This window comes from Epargyreus clarus, unplaced genomic scaffold, assembly GCF_041222505.1.
Source record: "Epargyreus clarus isolate Ecla_fem2 unplaced genomic scaffold, WU_Ecla_fem_2.2 ptg000029l, whole genome shotgun sequence".
NCBI classification, from domain to species: Eukaryota; Metazoa; Arthropoda; class Insecta; order Lepidoptera; family Hesperiidae; genus Epargyreus; species Epargyreus clarus.
This window is the reverse complement of record NW_027332235.1, coordinates 6,872,596-6,891,848: the sequence shown is the minus strand read 5'-3', so window position 1 is coordinate 6,891,848 and position 19,253 is coordinate 6,872,596. Positions and strand designations below refer to the sequence as shown.

General features: G+C 34.6%; 2 protein-coding genes and 1 pseudogene across 3 annotated transcripts; all 3 read right to left on the bottom strand.

Annotated features, from left to right (window-relative positions):
- Nucleotides 1-3,559: 3,559 nt before the first annotated feature.
- On the bottom strand, nucleotides 3,560-6,677 carry LOC140754537 (uncharacterized; annotated as a pseudogene).
- Nucleotides 6,678-8,134: 1,457 nt separating this feature from the next.
- Nucleotides 8,135-18,116, bottom strand: LOC140754361 (uncharacterized). Its single transcript, XM_073089359.1, has 3 exons — nucleotides 17,378-18,116; nucleotides 9,143-9,205; nucleotides 8,135-8,894 (listed from the first exon to the last, which is right to left on the bottom strand). Exons 1-3 carry the CDS (start codon nucleotides 17,460-17,462, stop codon nucleotides 8,644-8,646), a joined length of 399 nt encoding a protein of 132 aa, XP_072945460.1. The 5' UTR covers nucleotides 17,463-18,116; the 3' UTR covers nucleotides 8,135-8,643.
- LOC140754336 (uncharacterized) lies at nucleotides 11,579-13,521 on the bottom strand. 2 transcript variants are annotated; one of them, XM_073089331.1, is made up of 5 exons: nucleotides 12,799-13,521; nucleotides 12,587-12,682; nucleotides 12,380-12,478; nucleotides 12,142-12,267; nucleotides 11,579-11,799 (listed from the first exon to the last, which is right to left on the bottom strand). In XM_073089331.1, exons 1-5 carry the CDS (start codon nucleotides 13,220-13,222, stop codon nucleotides 11,582-11,584), a joined length of 963 nt encoding a protein of 320 aa, XP_072945432.1. In that variant the 5' UTR covers nucleotides 13,223-13,521; the 3' UTR covers nucleotides 11,579-11,581. The 2 variants fall into 2 exon arrangements, with proteins under 2 accessions (XP_072945432.1, XP_072945431.1); XM_073089330.1 differs by having other exon boundaries at nucleotides 12,380-12,682.
- Nucleotides 18,117-19,253: the final 1,137 nt, after the last annotated feature.

Genomic DNA, 19,253 nt, shown 5'->3' with positions numbered 1-19,253 from the left:
CAATTATATTTCATTTTGTTGAGCTCTGATTTTTGTCCGTAAATACGAGTAGATTCAAATTTTACCATCACTTCTTTTGCCTTTTCACAATTTTCAATCAACAAGACTTGATGTAGCTCCTTAGATGAAGTTATTATGAACATGGCCATACCGTCGTTTTTTTGTGTCGTTTCATTCACAAAGAAAAATAACCAATTAAATAAATCAAGAATGTTAAAGCATCCACCTTACTTTGACATAAAATATTATTACAATAACAATAAATTGCATATTCAAAAGGAAGGCAGTACTCTCTGTAGCTGTTGACGATGGTAGGCGGTGTGGCCCCTGTGTCATCAAGAGTCGAGTTTGAGGAAAAGACGGTACCAAGATCGGCTTTTCCCTTTGCCATACGGCCCATACGGGCCAGAGAATCATCTGGTTTTCGCAGGGGCGGCAGTGAAGACCGACAGAAATTACCCTCTACAGCTTTGGCTAGCGACCAGAAGACTCGACTCACGGAGTGGTAACCAAGTAGCCGCTCGCCAATTCTGCCGATGTGCTTAGACTTCGCCTTGGCCATATACTTCTTCGCTGAACGGGAGGCAGCATTAAACGCGGTTCGGAGCTCGGGGGTTTTTGGGTCCTTGCTAGCGTGTGCTGATTACCCAGGATTGGAAGGCCTCCTGTTTAAGGCTTAGCGCTTTAGCACAAGACCCACCAAACCAGGGCTGACTCCGCCCGCCGCCGGTCACGACAGAGTTTGGAATGAAACATTCCATACAGTTAAGTTTTATCACGACCTGTGAGGGGGCGTTTTTAATACATACAATACCATGTCACCACACCACAGCCACATATGACTGACATTTTCTAAATCAATTGGGCCTTGTCAGCCACATGTGGCTGACAGTGAATGCTTGTTTTCAAAGTAAGATTTGGCGCCCTCAGACACGTCTTTATCGTTAAATTGTATTTAACATGGCTGACAGGGCCTGGTAAAACGTCACTATATGGATGACATCGGTACTTTTTGTAATATTTAGCGAAAAATTAGATCATCAAGTGGGAGTGTCCAAAATAAACGAATGACTAAAAATCATAAACAGTATTTTGAAAATGAAACAGGTTGGTTAATGTTTTATTTGCTTTATTATTAATACAATTTAAAAAAAACTCGCACGTTGATAGTAAATAATAATCGTTAGTATAACTCAAACATATATATGGTCTAAATTGAAACAATTAATACAATAATGTGGTTGATTAGGGCAATCTTCGCAATAAGTTACCACTATTTTTGTTTTATTTCTAGAATAAGCTCTTCCGAATTTAGCACAGTTTTCTTTATAGTATCTAATACAATATTTGCGACATTTATTAGCCAGGCCTTGACGTTTCTTCAATTCATGCTTTACTCGCCTAGGTCTAATAGAAGCACTAGGTGTCGGTACACCTGTTTTGACAAGGTATTCAACTAGTTCGGTCTTAAACTGGACTATACAAAGGTTTTTCTTAGTAGTTGATTTATATAAACTGTATTAATTTACAATTGCCCTATTCAGTAATAGCTTCATAGCTAATCTCTTCGGCCATTTGGTTGTCTTGCGGACGGGAGAAGACATTTGATCTGACAAATCAACTGCTGACTTTCCTTTATTGTACTCTAAAAAATCTTTGGTTCTATCCCTTCTTTCCCTTCTCCATAACGAAACACCTAGTGTAGTGTGTATGTAGATGTAATGATATTCAAAAAGTAATCTGCAAAAAACCTATTTTGAATACAAGACAAATGATTTGAATACGTTTTGTAGGGATTTTTTAAGAACATTAAAAATTTCAAAGGAGATGTTTCAAAATGTATGGGCTCCCGGCCACCTTTTGTACACTATACTAAAAACTAAGAAAACATGCAAAGAACAATTCGTAAGGGTTCATTTTCTTCAAATCATGTTCGTTTAATTGTTTAAAAACAATAATTTACACTTAAACTTGCAACACAACAGTGGAAAAACATCATGGCGGTAGTGATTACCGTAATAATGTCATCTGTCATTCTATTTTAACTTACTATATACATTATATAGTTTTTAATATATTTTTGACGCGAATGGGCGTAGATATATAAATATTGTATTGTATGTATTGAAAAACAATACCTGTATTTGATAAACATAATTATATTTATTTTCATAAAACTTGACTTAAAACAAACATACCAAAATATGTACTTCTATACCAATTTATTTTAGTTAAAACATTTAAGTGTGTAAATAAAACAACTTTAAGTACACATTTAGATAATATTTTATTTATTCTTCACTTAGATACATTATTTATTCATTTTCAATATCTTCCCTTATCAATATTTTCATCCAATCATTTTTTTTTTTTTTTTTTTTATAATATAAGAGTAGCAGACGAGCATGCAGTCCACCTGATGGTAAGTGGCTTCTGCCGCCCATGGACATCTGTAATCAACCCCAGTCTCCCTTACCACACCCTTCAAACCGGAACACAGCAGTGCTTAACACTGCCGTTATTAGGTAGAAATAGGTGTGGCGGTGGTGCCGCCGGAGTCGAACCACAAAGGGTTCTACCACCTTCAAATCATGTAGCAGGTTCTGTAATATCCTGTGACGAGCTCGGCTCAAACATCAAACAATGGTCATAATGTGAGCGCAGCTACCTACGAGTACGGTTCGTTGCCCAGCGATGCAGTTGCAATAATAACTGATTATTTTGTCATCCCAAGAATGTCCTTGTCTTGCTATTGTTATTATCTAAAAAAAAAGAGAAATGTGAAAAGATTAGCTTCTCCAGTTTAAAATTATTAACGATTATTTCACGATTAATACTACTAACTGATAAATATTTTACCTGATGATATTGAATCCTTCTCAACACAATCCACAGCGATCGCACGAAAATCACAAGAGTCCATAAAACATAAGCTTGGTAAACAAGTAAGGTAGAATCAGTCCAAAATCGTAAGCAGCACAGAGCAGAAACATATTTAGGATTGAAATGGAATCTTCTCATCAGAACATGTTTATTCAACGTTTACATTGGATTCCACTAATATAATATAATATGTATATATCCACTTTTACACATATCAAATTGACAACTTCTTCTTTTTTAATTTGACATGTCACTTACATCTATAAAACCAGATACTATTTAAAAGGTGGTTTTGTTATAATTATTATAAATAATTAATTAAATTCGGAAATAATGACGGGATACCCAAAACAAAAGCGAGGTTGTAAAGTACTAAGGTAACAATAACTTTACGACAAAAACAGCAAAATACAGAATTACCGACATCCAAAGAGTATCCACAGTTTGAAATCCAGTTTTGAAAACTTGACATTGACAGTATTCCGCCATATTTAATATTTCAATGAGGAATGCTTATTTTAAATATTTTTAAACAGGAATACTTTAGGTTATCAAAATATATGTGTATTTTTTTCAATTATACAAATCATTCGTGTTTTTTAGATATAGTGTACATGAGATGGCCGAAAATGAAACATCTCCTTTGTAATATTGTTTTTTATTTATGATCCAAAAATTATAAAACTCTTTGATACAGTATTGGATATACATTATCTTTCCATAAAGGAATTATAATATTAAGAAAATCAAATATATACGTTTCATCATATTGAATTTCAATTATTTCCAATTTCTTATTAGTGTTATAGTTGCAATCAGCTACACAAAAGTAGCCTTTTTTTAGTCCTGTCAATAACATTTGTAATTGCATCTGTACATAAAACTTCGGACTTGGTTTCCCATCATTATATTTATTAATCATTTAAAAATTATAATTATATAATTTTTAAATGATTTTTCACTCATAGGACACTTAATTTCAATAACGCTGTTTTCACAAATCCCATCTGGTGAACCTCCTAGCATTGGGTAATTTTTGACTAGCTTTAAACCACATTTTTCTATTTTTTTTCCTAGTTTGGCATTCACTGTTTTTCTCACATCATCTTCCAATATTCTACCACGCTTCATGGCCGTTGTGTCTGGAATTTTTCCACCCATAATAACAGTGATAAGAGTACCATCACAGGTTTTGCACCGACTGAAGTCATATGCTCGTGAAGCTGTTATTCTGCCATATCTTAATTCGTGCCACAGGCTGCTTTTTTGTTGATCTCTTGTTTTTCTATGTTATGGATGTCAGCATCAGTCAATATGACTCTCCTCAAAAATGTATCTTTCCAGTCCATCAAAAACATAATTATTTTGATATTTGATTATCTCGCAGTTGTCAAGTTTTCTTTTCTTACCTTCCTCTAAAAACATTCTGAATAGTTCTGTATTCGATGGTAAGCTAGGCTTACCTTTAGATAAGTCTTTGGCAGATATATATTTAAGTGTGGTCCCAACCCTGGAAAGCTTTGATTTTATCCAATAGCATTCAATGGATGTACATGATGGGTCTTCACTCCTACGGTGGACCCACATCAAGAATGCTGTGGCATGTTAACATCCTCCTTGTGAAGCCACACAATCATACCATTCTATTGATTTTACTGCCTCTTCCTGTTCATCAATTACCAAAGTCACTCCATACAACTTCGCGTGTACTTTATGTTCTGGGCAAATTTTGGCTTTCACTATGCACAGTTATCTTTCCCGTTTGAGATGGACGTGACTTACAGCATCGTCACCATATGATGCTTTGGAGGACCTTAAATGAAGAAAACAATGTGTAAATATATTTAGAAATAATCATTGCAATATAACCTATAGGGTAATATTAGATGTATCATTGAAGCACGTAAGTATAATAAGGCCATGAATTAGTTAACATTTGAAATAATCATTTAAAAAAAAACTATTTGACATATTTTAAAAATTGTTTTATTAAAAGAAAGCTAATTAGTTGGAAATTATTTTTTAAAAATTATATCATCTAAATGACCACCATTTCGATTTTTACACTCTTCTAAGCGAGTAACGAAATTTTCGAATACTCGTCCGCACAGAGACCGTGAGATCGTCGATATCTCTTCGCTGATTTTTTCTTTTAGTTGACGGTTTACGGTTAGTTAGTGTATTTGGTTTATCGATGTAGACACGACTCTTTAAATAACCCCATAAAAAGAAGTCAGCTGGGGATAGATCTGGACTTCTGGGTGGCCATGGAATGTCACCTCGTCTGGAAATCAGCCTTTTCGGAAACATTTCTTTAACCACCGGCAGGGACTCGTTGGATGTGTGACAAGTGGCTCCATCTTGTTGAAACCATGTGTTACGATTGTAGCCAGAAAATTCCAGTAGCATCGGTGCCAAAAACTCCCGTAACATTTTCACATACCGAGTAGAATTAACAGTAACTGAACGGCCGTGAGAATCTTCAAAAAAGTAGGGTCCAATTATTCCTTTTGCTGAAATTGCAGCCCATACAGTTATCTTTGGAGAATGAAGTGGCCTTTCATGTTTAGCTTTAGGATTGTCACTGCTCCAATATCTGCAATTCTGTTTGTTTACATGTCCGTTAAGATGAAAATGGGCTTCGTCAGAAAATAAGAGGTTCTCAAAATTACTGAATCGATCTAACATTGTTTCAGCATAGGACTTGCGTAAATTTAAATCATTAGGTTTTAGTTCCTGCACCAATTGGATCTTATACGGATGCAATTTCAAATCTAACTTCAAAATACGGCGTAACGATGTGCGGGATAATCCTAATTCACGAACGAACGTTTGCGCGTCGATAAACCTGGATCACGTCGAACAGAAGCAGAAACTTGCTGTACGTTCTTTTCGCTCCGAGAAGTCCGTAGGCCGCCGGTTTGCTTTACATTTAGTGTAGATCCCGTCTCTTCGAACTTCTTCACCCATTTCTTTATTAAAGGACCACTCGGACACTGACTTAAGTCGTGTAAATCATATTCAACACGAAATAAGCGTCTCACAGTAATAAGCGAATTGTTGTTTAAATAAAATTGTTTCACACAGTAAGCGCGCTGCGGCCCCGTGAAGCGATCCATTGCGACTAAATTTCCGAGAAACGAGCTAGTGACAAGACCCCTCCCCGCGCCCCGCGCGGCATTTACTTGCGTAGGGTATTAGATTCAAATGTTAACGAATTCTTGGCCCACCCGTTATATTAAGTTAAATTAAAGTTAAATTAAATTAGGTTAATTAAGTAGATGCATAACTTTAGTGACTTTCGTTTAGTGTCATAATCCCGATTGCCGTTTTGGGTAGCATTCTGCCATCTTTTTATTAAAATAATCAATCACAAACCGTATTTTGTACAGATGAACTTCACTGCTGGTCTCTGAGGTAAAATGCAGGCATCGCATAATCATGAGAAACTTATTTCTACTCTGAAAATCGGTATGGAGAACAACCGGTCTCTTTTCCAGTAATCTTGAACTCGTGTTAATTGTATTGTCCCCATATGAAATAACAGACCTAGAAATATTTTGAGCTATTCCACGGTCAAGTCTTTCCAACGAGTAATCCTTGACTGCACTTTTGTTTTTTCCGACAAGAACAATTTTGCAGCCCGTTCGTTAGACTGGTCACAAATATATCTCAAAAAGGCATCATCAAAAAAGAAATTAAAATATACAATTAGATCTCCATCATGTAGCCCACTGAAAACATTTTCTTCAGCAAAATCCAAGGATTCCAACTCACCAGTGGGAGTGAGTCATAATGAGGTTGAACCGGAAGTCGAGGGTCGTTCCGTTAAATCCGCTTCCGCTTCTAAATCTTGACGTGATAAAGGCGACTCGGAATCACTAATTTGTATATCTTGAAAATGAATGGGTGGCTGGAGAGTCAGCGGTCATCGTCATCTGAAGAAGACTCCTCTTCACCTTCAAATGCGAAGTCGTCGTCTGTGTCATCGTCTTCAAACAAAAAATCCTCTATTTCTGCGTCATTCAGTTGATTATAACTTAGTTTATTACGCGATCTTTTAGGCCTACAAGGGCCAGCTTCACTCTCCATTTTAATAGTAAAAAAAATCCGGAAACCAACACTACAAACGTATTCGTTAAAGTGTAGCGTCCGATGCCCGTGCGCCACAACGCTTACAGATGGACGCCCGCGGCACAATGACTTTAGAACGCTGTATGAACTAACCACGCGCAAAACGCTGTATGATCCAATTACGCGCTGCGACGTGATGGGCGTCAACCCTGCGCCCCGTTTCACGCCCCGCGGCGTAATGGGCAGTCAAGTTATTAAACCTGTTAGGTATATTGTACACTTTAGCATACTCAGAAGCTAGCCCACGTAAACCCTTTGCTGTTAAACCAATGTACATGTTATCAAGAATGTTCAAATGTTTCTTGAATTCTTTTTCAACCTCGTATGAAAATGTTGTTTCATACCGGCCTTATTTAGTTGGAGTCAGAATATTTTAATCTCTTCCTCAGCGTAAACTCCGCCGTCCCAAAATGTTCAGCGGCAGAACGCTTCGACTGTCCTTTTTCTATTAATTTTCGAGCTTCATCAAGAAGCTGTGACGAAACATTTTGCCGCTGAGTGGTTCGTTTTCGAGACATTCTGTAAAGAGACGAAAAAAACAAGTTGTTAAGTTAAGTTTGTAAAATTTTATTTGAATTTAAGAAATACGACTTTTACACACTATAATATAGAAAAATAAATGTCGTGTAAAAGTACGCGCTCAAGTTTATTTTCATACCCTCAAATTATATAACGCATATAATAATCATAAAATTGATCAAAAACTGGCAATTTGGTCGTGTCTCAAAGTTAGCACCACCAAATGGGTAACTTTGACACAGATGAAATTTGTTACAGGATTCATAACTTTTATACATTTTAAAGCTTCAGGGTAACATTCGTTTCATTTTTTAACAAATGTTAGATGCTATAGAGTCATAGACAAGTGAATAAAACCATAAAATTGTAACATGCTCGTAACTTAAGAAAGAGCTTTAAAATTTATCAAAATTAACTGTAAGGGTATATTCGCCCCACTCTATAAAGAGCTAGTCATCTTCCCAATGATAAACTCCAACAGATTTGATTTTGATTTTGGCTGAATCTACAGTTGATACAATGTCGTCAAATTTAATTTTGACCATCTCTTTCATATCTGGCCACTTCCACCCGCCATCTATTGATACTAGATGCCATCTATACTAGATGAAGATATATATAATATACCTAACTAACAATGAAACATCTAGTGCAAAAAATCTGTAATTTTCGATTGTTTTCAAATAGTAAAAAAGACAAAATATATTTTAACTAAGCAACGCTTAAAACTTGTTTATAAGTAAGGGGGAAAGTTAAAAATTTTATGTATTAAAGTTAACAAGTAGGAGCAATACGCGAATTCCCGAAATCCAGACACACCGATTTTGTTGATTATAATACATATAAATGTATAAGTCAAAGTCAAATATTTTTATTTCAAATAGGCCAAATTAACTGGCACATTTAAAATGTCATAAGCTAGGTGCATGTTCCAAAACAAAATCCTATGGAGAACATGGAAGAAACTCCATGGATATATTTTTCCTTTTCTCTTTTTTTTATGTTTGATTTTACAGTAGGATGTAATTAGAGATGTGAGGACAATGTAGGTTAATGCATAAGGCGTCACATAACAGTATAATTAACAAAATCGGTATGTACATAAAATTAAAATAGTGTTTCGGCAATGCCCTTGAGGGTGTCGAGAATGTCGTGTCGCCACCTCTGCTCGTCCTCGAAACGGCGCTCCTCTAGAGCCAGCCGCCGCTCCTCGAACTTCTGATTTTGTTCTAAGCGGCGCTCCTCTAGAGCCAGCCGCCGCTCCTCCAACGCGACTCGCCGCTTCTCTAACTCGAGCCGCTCTCGTTCATCGGCGCCCCGACGGTTTTCGAGGTCAAGGACCCAACGCGGTGGAGGCACTATAACAAATAAAATTAAGTGCTCACACTGCTGCAAAGATTTTCCGAATGAATGATTTACAAATCATGCAACATCAACATGCATGATGATTTTGAAAAGAATTGTTTGCAAAAGTTTTTGCGGATCGTTTTTTACTGAACGATAAGCGCCCCATAAAAATATTTGTTCCGTGCGGGAATTGAACCCGCGTTGCCCAACAAAGAAGAATAATCGCTGCGCTAAGCGTGCTGACAAACGTTAGTTTTACCTTGTGTCCTTGACAGCTCAGCATGACCGTCATCTTCGTCGCTGAAGACATGTTTCCTTTTTTCTGAAACAAAAATATTGATGAATACTTTACTCCTTTGTTCAAGTAATTATATTGTTTTAAAAATTCCTCTCTATGGCATAATGACATTTCAATAGTTGATCATATATGTAACAAAGAGATCACGGAAGAATGAGAACATGGAAGGATTTTAAGGAATCTGAGAATGAGGTCAAGGTATACAGGGTGAATTTTTAAAACGGGCCTTCAGGGCCAAATCCGAAACTATAAGGATTAGCGAAAAATGCTGAAAGGAGTTACGAGGCCGATTTTGATAAAAACTAAAACTGCATCATTACTTTTTTAAAATAACTTTTTCCCTAGCCGGGAATCGAACGAGTTCATTTTGAAAAAAAAATGCACCCTCTATATTATTCCACTATCTGATAGTGTTGCTTATAAGGATCAAAATCTGGAAAGTAATGATAAATGACAAACTAAAGGAAAAGCCTCAATTTTAAGAAAATACATATTTTTTCATATTAATTTGGCAGTTAAGTTCCCGCCATTCATTAATTTAAACATTTCGTGTATTAACATTTTTTTGGCTCGATGTTTCTAATCATTCGAAATGGACGTTTTGTTTCCCAATAATTTATATTTTTATGTCCGACTTAGCTAAGGTTATTTTAGGACCATTAAAATAGATTTTGCTGCTACTTGCTATGCGACTTGCTATGGACGGAGTTTTGTTTAATACAGATGTAAAGTTGACAATTTGCGAGAATTACTTTTTAGAGTCAAATCCGAGTGATTACTAAAAAAAGAGATAAAACAATAAGGGCCTCTTTCACCACCCTTGAGTAAAGTATCGAGTAGACTAATCGTCAGTTAAAGTCACCCGTAACTGCATGTGTCTATTTCACGACGCTCGAGTAACACTAATCATATGATTAAACTGACTCGTAACTTACTTGCCACATTGTCTGCCAATTAGCGTGTTTACTTGGCAGTTAAATTAAATGACAGGCTTTAGATTTATGAACATTTGTGTATCGGTCGTGTAAAAATGGATTTAATTGATTTAATTGACCATCAATTGGATGAATTAGAATATTCTACGCTGCAACGGATACCGAGGATTCGTGTGTTTAAATTCCGTGTTGATTATTTTACAAATTTAGACGAAAGTGATTTTTTGGCTAGATTTCGTTTATCGAAGTTTGCAGTAAACCAAGTGCATAACCTTATAAAACATAAAATAACTTCTAAAACGCAAAGGTGAGTATCATTAATTATTTATGAATAATTTAATTAAATGATTTTATTAATAGATAACCTATAAAAACATAATGTTCCTTCTATACGACGACGTATAGAAGGACGTAAAGATTGAATGCGGCGTTCTATCAGTAACCTACTTCAGCTACTTTAATTAATCATAAAATCTTTATTTCAGAAATCAAGCAGTTTCAACTAAAGCAAGCCTATTATTAACGTTGAGGTATCTTGCTACTGGATCGTACTTAAGAAGTGCGGCTGACTTTTGTGGTGTCAGTCCACCAACAGCAAGCCGTATTGTTAAGAAAGTAACTGAGGCTATCGCTCAATTACGACCACTTACAATAAAGTTCCCTGAGGACCTAACTGCACTACAAGACGGTTTTTATCAAATCGCAAAATTCCCCAGGGTAATAGGAGCTCTAGATTGTACCCATGTTACAATACAGTCACCCGGTATGTTATAAGTATTTCTAAATATTATCATGAATGGAAGTTATTATGATTGTTCACCTAGGAACGTACATAGTACAACATTTTAATGTAATACTTGTTATTTCAGGAGGCGATTCAGCTGAAAATTATAGAAACAGAAAATCTAATTTCTCAATTAATGTTCAGGTGGTTTGTGATAGTCAATTAAGATGCTTGGATATTGTGGCAAGGTGGCCAGGGTCTGTTCATGATCAGACTATTTTTAACAATTCTTGTTTGAAACAAAGATTTGAAAGTGGATATTTTGGAGATAGCTTGCTTCTTGGTGACAGTGGATATGAAATAAAGCAATATCTTTTAACCCCCTTTCTGAATCCTTCATCCCCTGCAGAAAATTTATATAACGAATCACACATACGGACAAGGAACACCATTGAAAGATGTTTTGGTGTGTGTAAAAACAGATTTCCTGTCCTTCGGCGACAGATAACGTTAAAATTAGATCGTGTACAAGCTATAATAGTTGCCTGCTTTGTACTACATAATATTGCAATTGATGCAAATGAAGAAAAATTTGCAGACAACTATGACTCACATACTGAGGCTGGTGAAGAAAATGCAACACAGAGTCCTGATTTGAATAATGATTTGAGGAATAGACTGGTGCAAGAATATTTTTTACCATTATTAAATAATAATAGAGAGTAAATAAAACAAAAGTTTTCATTTAAAATTATTTTGTAATTTTAATTTGTACTCCTCTTCCTTCCATTTGCGCTCTTTTTCTTTAAACTCTGCCTCCTTCTTGCGTTCAGTTTCTTCAAATTCCCACACTTTCCTTTTTTCAGTAATTTCTTCTTCCAAAAATTTTTTTTGAAGTAGAACTAGATCTAATTTTGCTTGAGTCAGCTCATCGAAAAGTGTTTTTTTCTGTACATTAGCTGTAAAGAAAACAATAGTAAAATAAATACCGATAGAAATAGTACACATGACCACTCAGCACAGGTAATACTTTGATCCAGGGCAGTGGTTGTTAACGTAAGTATGATTTCACGGGCCCTCTTAGCAAAATTATTTTTATAATTAATTTTAGTGCTGCAAAAAATAACTTACAATTATTTATTTAACTAATTTAAATGCCAATAGATAAGACGGCAGACCCCAATACACAGCAGCTGCTCTTTGACTCTCAGGCCACAGGTTAAGAAATAATGACCTAGGGAGTTTCTCTATTAGCACAGCAATCAAGATGTGGTGTTGTGGCTGTAAACCTAATGTCTTACCAATCAGTGAAGAGTGTTTCCTTGATTTTAAATTCCTTCTACTAGTGACATCCCATTTTTTATTTGCATTTGTACATGGAGTTATTACATTTTTCCTCATTGGAGTATCAAGCAATGTTTGTGCATCTGTAACAAAATTAATGAATTTTAAACATAAACTTTTAAGGCAGAGACAACTACACACTTCTTTTAGGATTATATATTTAGAAAAAGCATCAAAAACAATATCAATTCATACCATTCATATTTTCTAGCATTATATTTGTTTCTCCTGGAATTGTGTCTGTACTAGTAATTGGCAATGGTTCACACTCGTCAGTAACTAGTAACATAACTTCTGTAAAAAAAATAGCATAATTACCAGATAAGAGGGAATAATTATGAAATAACATTGACTGTGCTATGAAATAACATTGACTAACTACTAAGTACTTTAGATACTTACGATTTTCAGTAGTCTCACTTTGTACAACCTCAGTTATGTCAACGTCTAATACTGAAATCCCTTTAAATTCTTCTAATTTGGGAACATCAATGACATCTGTAATATAAGCATATATTTTCATTTCATTTATTAGGAATTAGGAATTCATAATTTATTAACGATACTGAACATTATAATACTTTATTTATTAAACAAATAAACATTTAACTCACCTTGATTTTCATGACTTTGTGATATTACATCACAATCGTAAACACTTTTCATGCCATCGGTGCTGAGTGTAATCATGGATTTTATTTGTTCCTCCACATTATCCAATGAAGGTGCCTTATTACTGCCACCACCAGTGCGGTAAAGCTCCAAGCGTATTGCAGCCGACTTTTTTCTGACCGTACGTTTCAGGCCCTCATACTTTACTTTTAAAGTTTTGGTTGATCTGAATGTGCCTCCAGATCGCGCATTAAATTCGTTCTGGATGCTTTCCCAAGCGGCTTCCTTCATTTTCCACGTCGAAGCATCGCTTTTTTTATTTTCTAGCACAGTTTGATATTTCTGCACAAGGGATACCAAAATATCCCTCTCGGGCAACGAAAAGTTTGCACTTCTATCTCTTTTAACTTTGTCCATTACATCCATGATAATAAATACAAACAATAACAACCAAATAAACAACACGCTATGACGCGAAATGAAGATACGAAATTAAAAATGACAGCTAAGCTGCCAAAAAACGACGTTTGACAAGTGACTTTGACGTAATATTGAACGAATGTAACGTATGATTTGTTACGTCGTTCACTTAACCGGTGAGTTGTTACTCGAAGCTTGATTTTCGTTTGTGAAATTGATAGAAGATACTCGGAAGTTTTACTTGCCAATTAACGTTAATTGCCAAGTAACTAATTAACGCTTTACTTGGTGATGGTGAACGAGGCCCTAAGAACAACAAACAATAAGAATTTACTATTTAATCACTTCTCTATATTCATTAATAAATAAATACTGAAAACGGCAGTAACTTATTTGCCAAACTATTACTTTCTCATACTAAGCCGTATGTCATAGTCATAACATCGAATAATTAGTTGATTAACCAACAAATTCTTCAATGGTATGACTTATGTCTGTTTCTAGAGAATTATACATAAATCATTTATGTATAATCCTTAAGGATTAGTATGCCAATGTATGGAAAAATACGTATTTTCTTCAAAATTTTCCTTTTCCTTTAATTCGCTTATTCCACTTTTCCCCGTTGGATGATCCCCATTGATGGGGATTAGTGAACTTTTTGTTCACTATTCCCCGTTGACCCAAAATTTTTATTTAATGGGGATAAGTGAACTAAAAAGTTCAATAATCCCCATTAGGTAGGTACGTTAAAAAAATAAAATATATGAATCATGTTACATTTATTAATTAAAAATATAACTTTCTTATACCTAATAAAATCACAGATTGTACAATTATTAATTTAAAATAAAAAATATAACTTTCTTATACCTAGTAAAATCACAGATTGTACAATTATTAATTTAAAATAAAAAATATAACTTTCTTATACCTAATAAAGTCACAGATTGTTACAATCATTAATTTCAAATTGTAGCATGAAAATATTTCTTTCTTATACCTTGTAAAATCACAGATTGTACAATTATTAATTTAAAATAAAAAATTTAACTTTCTTATACCTAGTAAAATCACAGATTGTACAATTATTAATTTAAAATAAAAAATATAACTTTCTTATACCTAGTAAAATCACAGATTGTACAATTATTAATTTAAAATAAAAAATATAACTTTCTTATACCTAATAAAGTCACAGATTGTTACAATCATTAATTTAAAATTGTAGCATGAAAATATTTCTTTCTTATACCTTGTAAAATCAAAGATTACACTCACTTAAGTTTTTCTAAACAGTGCCCAATCGTAATTTCATTATTAATGAGTTCCATTTGGACCTCCTGTATATAATTATCGCGATTGATGCTTTTTTTTGTTTTTTCCGCTATACCTTTATTTTCAGAAACCCCCAATGCAAGAACTTCGTAATACGATGCATCTTCAGCCAACGCTGTGAGGAGCTTCATAATGTTGGGTTTCTTTATTTTCACACGCTTTTTTATTTTATTATTCCATGCTTCGACTAAATTCGTAGTGCGATGAGTCTGTCCAAATACACACCACGTTTTAATAAAATCATCTTGTAGCCATTGTCTGAGCATGTAATTTCTAAACTCCTTGCTATTATCATCATCAGGGCTTTGAGAGGCAACATAAAACCAACCCGCAATGATTTTATCTGATGGTAACAAAGCCAAAGCAGTGCTAAGTGCAACTTGTCTTCTGGTTAATTTATCTTTTGTTAGTTTGAGTTGTTTTCCTTTCTTCCATATTGCCTGGGTGAAATGGAAATAACAGCCGCTAATAGATATATTTACAAAAACATTTCGCATTGCGTTCATCGGAGCCACTTCATAGTCACATTTAAATATTTCTGGATTCCAATCAGGTAATGCAGATTTTAGCATACTAAATAAAATTTCATATGTTTGTTGATTTTTATGGCTCATGAGGGCATAAACAAGTGGCACAATGTTTATGTGTTTTTCTGTACTGCCCAAATCCCCATGAATGGTGTAGAGTTGGTAAAAGGGAGATGGACAGATCCAAAACGTTCCATCACCCAAGAACATCTTCAAATTTTTCATTTGATGTCGGGCAAATTCAGAGCAAAAAGCTATTACACGGATACCACTGTCATTGTAGTCTGCTAAAATAAATTCCTGATGAGCTGGAGGTACTTTAACTTCTTCAACATTTTTGAACTCAATTTTACTTACTTCAAATGCTGCATTTCTGTGTTTATATAATGTTGTTTTGATAGACTTCAGGGCAGGGAATTCTTTTATTTTGTCAATTCCGGTATCTTTTAGTGAGCTCACAGCCGCGTTGTAAGCAGTGGGAATAGCAGGTGCTTCTGGATCCGCAAGTGTAGTTTTTAGTTTGAATAACCTCAAGGTAACTTCATTCCGCGCAAAATCAGGTTCACAAACATTGTGTCGTTTCTCAGCTACAACTTGATTGTCCTGTAAAATTAAGTAATAATAATTAATTACTTTACATTATTTTTTAAGTAAACAATATTGCACTTACATAGAATACAAAATTAAATAGGCTATTTAACAACCTTTAAAACTTATAACAAATTGTTGTTATCCTATCAGAATAGTTCAACAAAACATATTTCACTTTATGCTTAACTAAAATATGTAATAATAATTAAATATATACAATTCACTTCAGCTACACTCTTTTACACTAGGTGTAATAGACTTGTTTGACAAAAGAATGACGTCACACGTGCCGCCATGACAGAAACAGTGTTTAAACTTTAACGTTGATTTTTAAATTTTGATATTGATAAACGTGATATTGATAACACACATAACCTGAGTTATTATTGTCATTATTAATCACAAAATATAATAAGTAACTTACCATGACAGTGATGGATCCGGCACATTTACTTTGTTTTCTTGTGGTACACTCCCACAAAACTCCACCATTTTTATATTTGCATTTTTTACTGTGTTGATGTCCGGCCCGGAGAAGTATGGTAGCTTTACCTTTTTTAACGTACTCTAAACAAACGTCAGTTGAACTACCAGCCATTTCCTTTATTTATTCCTATATTAAACTAATAACTGCGAACTGATAAGAACTGCACGCTTGAACTACACTACACACTACTAACCCTTAACGACTACGAAACAAAAACAAAAGATGGGTCGACCAATCACATACGAGCTAACTCGCACCCCGCTCCGCCACCGCCTTGCGCGCGCGCCTCTAGAAAATGAGCATCTTTTACAGTATTGTGTATCTTATTAGACGTACCTAATTAGAAAAACTTAAGTGATTGTAATCTTTGATTTTACAAGGAATAAGAAAGAAATATTTTCATGCTACAATTTGAAATTAATGATTGTAACAATCTGTGACTTTATTAGGTATAAGAAAGTTATATTTTTTATTTTAAATTAATAATTGTACAATCTGTGATTTTACTAGGTATAAGAAAGTTATATTTTTTATTTTAAATTAATAATTGTACAATCTGTGATTTTATTAGGTATAAGAAAGTTATATTTTTAATTAATAAATGTAACATGATTCATATATTTTATTTTTTTAACGTACCTACCTAATGGGGATTATTGAACTTTTTAGTTCACTTATCCCCATTAAATAAAAATTTTGGGTCAACGGGGAATAGTGAACAAAAAGTTCACTAATCCCCATCAATGGGGATCATCCAACGGGGAAAAGTGGAATAAGCCCTTTAATTTGTCACATAACATTACTTCCCAGAATTTGATCCTTATAAGCGACACTATCAGATAGTGGAATAATATAGAGGGTGCATTTTTTTTCAAAATGAACTCGTTCGAATCCCGGCTAGGGAAAAGGTTATTTTAAAAAAGTAATGATGCAGTTTTAGTTTTTATCAAAATCGGCCTCGTAACTCCTTTCAGCATTTTTCGCTAATCCTTATAGTTTCGGATTTGGCCCTGAAGGCCCGTTTTAAAAATTCACCCTGTATAATAACATGTACTCAGATGACATGAAGTTTGCTTATGCAGTGGCTACACTTCATAGTGCTAAACCAAGGAATTTTGGCGCTAGTGTCGAAAATTGTGGGCACTTTAAACGGAACTAGTTTAATGGTTTAGTGCGCTAATTATAGGAAATGTAGCCGCTCTTTTAAAAATAACTTACTAGGTCGTTTGCGGGCGCTTGGGATTGGAGATGGCTCAAGCTCCGGCTCTGACTCTTCAATTTGAATTTCACTTTCTAAAAACATTAAAGATTTATATATTCATGTCTATTTTAGTAGCATGATAAAAGATGAAATTATAATGTATGAGTAACTACTGTACATATTTAGGTATGTTGGCGGTCGGCATTCTTTTCATAGCTTTTTTTACTCTATTTTAAGAAATATTAATGTTTATTTTGAATTATTCTATTTTATGTTCTTTAATAAAAAAAACCTTACAAGAATACAAAAAGTGCCAGTCTAAATTGTTTCCTTGCTATACCCACAATGCCCAACCTCCATCATCAACAAGGTATCTACAAATTATTATTAGCTAAATTGCCCAACCAATAACAGTCAAAAAAATTAAGCTCATGTTTCTTTGAAAAAGTTGTTTGTTATTAGAATATGTATAAGCATTTTACTCTTATTACCTATAAATTATTCTTAATAATGTAAATTATGTCACCTACATACCAAATGGAATAGAGTTGCTGCCAACAATGGGGCTGTCTGATTCCAGGGGCAGCACTATCACCCGTGATTGTGGTGGTGGTGGTGATGGCAGTAGCACATCATCACCCATCTGATAAAACGAAATGTTATTAGTTTTCCATCTATGTGTAAGAGTTTAATTTCATTGCACAGCAATAATTATAGTAGGTAGGGTAACCTACTGTTTTGGCTTATTGGGTTAGTACAGTCTCATTGTCATTGTCACAGTATTGGGTCAGTATAGAGTATGTTTTGATTTTACATATTATTGAGTAGCAGTAAATGGTACTGATAATTTAATAAAATTATAATTATGATTGTATAATAATATCATAATACCTACCTAGAAAGCTAAATAGTAGTAAAAAAGTAGATATGTATATCTATTATCTACTTAATATTAAATAAAACATTCCACCCCCAAATCTTAGCTAAGAACACATTTGATAAAGTCCCTTATCAAACAAAACAATGTAAATTAAAATGGTTTAACTACTTAGGAGCTAGGTGCAACAAAAACAGACAGACATACACACTTATAATATCCAAAAATAGACTAATATAATCACTTAATTTGCAAGGATAAAAATCATAAGAAATAATAAAGAGGAAATAACAAAAAATAAAACATACATCTAAAGGGATCCTCACGCTCTCAATGCCTGTGACATTTTGCACCCCGATTATACATAGGATTCGCTCCTCTAATGGTGTCAAAATGCCACATGGCGGGCCCCCCCCAGTACCACCACCATGCTGGCGAATTGCTGCCCCTTTCTTCTTCACCTTACATTTGAGGTCACCCCAGTACTAAAGTGCAAAGCAACGCAACACACAAAAGTTAGTTTGAGCACTTAATAGGTGAGTTAATCCATAACCCTCCTTCAATGTTAATAAGTAATTTAATTAATCACTCATGCAATAACACAAACACCATAAAACAAAATGCTAATAAGAAAGTAAGTATCTTATCATATTCAATAACTCATGCAATAGCACAAACACAACACAAAAACAAAATGATTTAACAACAAACAAGTACCTAACCTATCATATGTTATCAATTAAGGTTCATAAATACTCACTTGTCGCCACTCTTTTGCACTTTTTGTGCATCCCACCGGCATCGCATTGAGCCGCGAGGCCAATTCCTCCCACAGGGCACCGGCTTGCTGTTTACCCTGTGGGGTATTTAAAAAAGCCCCTCGGGCTACCAGTGGGTTGGACTGCATCCAACCCACCAATCACTCCATCTGCCCCTGTGCTATTTTGCGTGCTGCGGGCATTTTTGACCTCTGAAACACATTACAGAAAACTAAATAATTATAGTGGAAGCTCTCT

Coding starts and splice junctions, on each gene's coding strand:
- LOC140754336 (XM_073089330.1), bottom strand. CDS start 13,222: ATGGATGTAATGGACAAAGTTAAAAGAGATAGAAGTGCAAACTTTTCG. Junction 12,268..12,379: donor AATGCTAGAAAATATGAATG/GTATGAATTGAT, acceptor ATTTTGTTACAG/ATGCACAAACATTGCTTGAT. Junction 11,800..12,141: donor GAAACACTCTTCACTGATTG/GTAAGACATTAG, acceptor TTTTCTTTACAG/CTAATGTACAGAAAAAAACA.
- LOC140754361 (XM_073089359.1), bottom strand. CDS start 17,462: ATGTTTTTAGAAAGTGAAATTCAAATTGAAGAGTCAGAGCCGGAGCTT. Junction 9,206..17,377: donor AAGCGCCCGCAAACGACCTA/GTAAGTTATTTT, acceptor TTTTTGTTTCAG/AAAAAAGGAAACATGTCTTC. Junction 8,895..9,142: donor TGAGCTGTCAAGGACACAAG/GTAAAACTAACG, acceptor TATTTGTTATAG/TGCCTCCACCGCGTTGGGTC.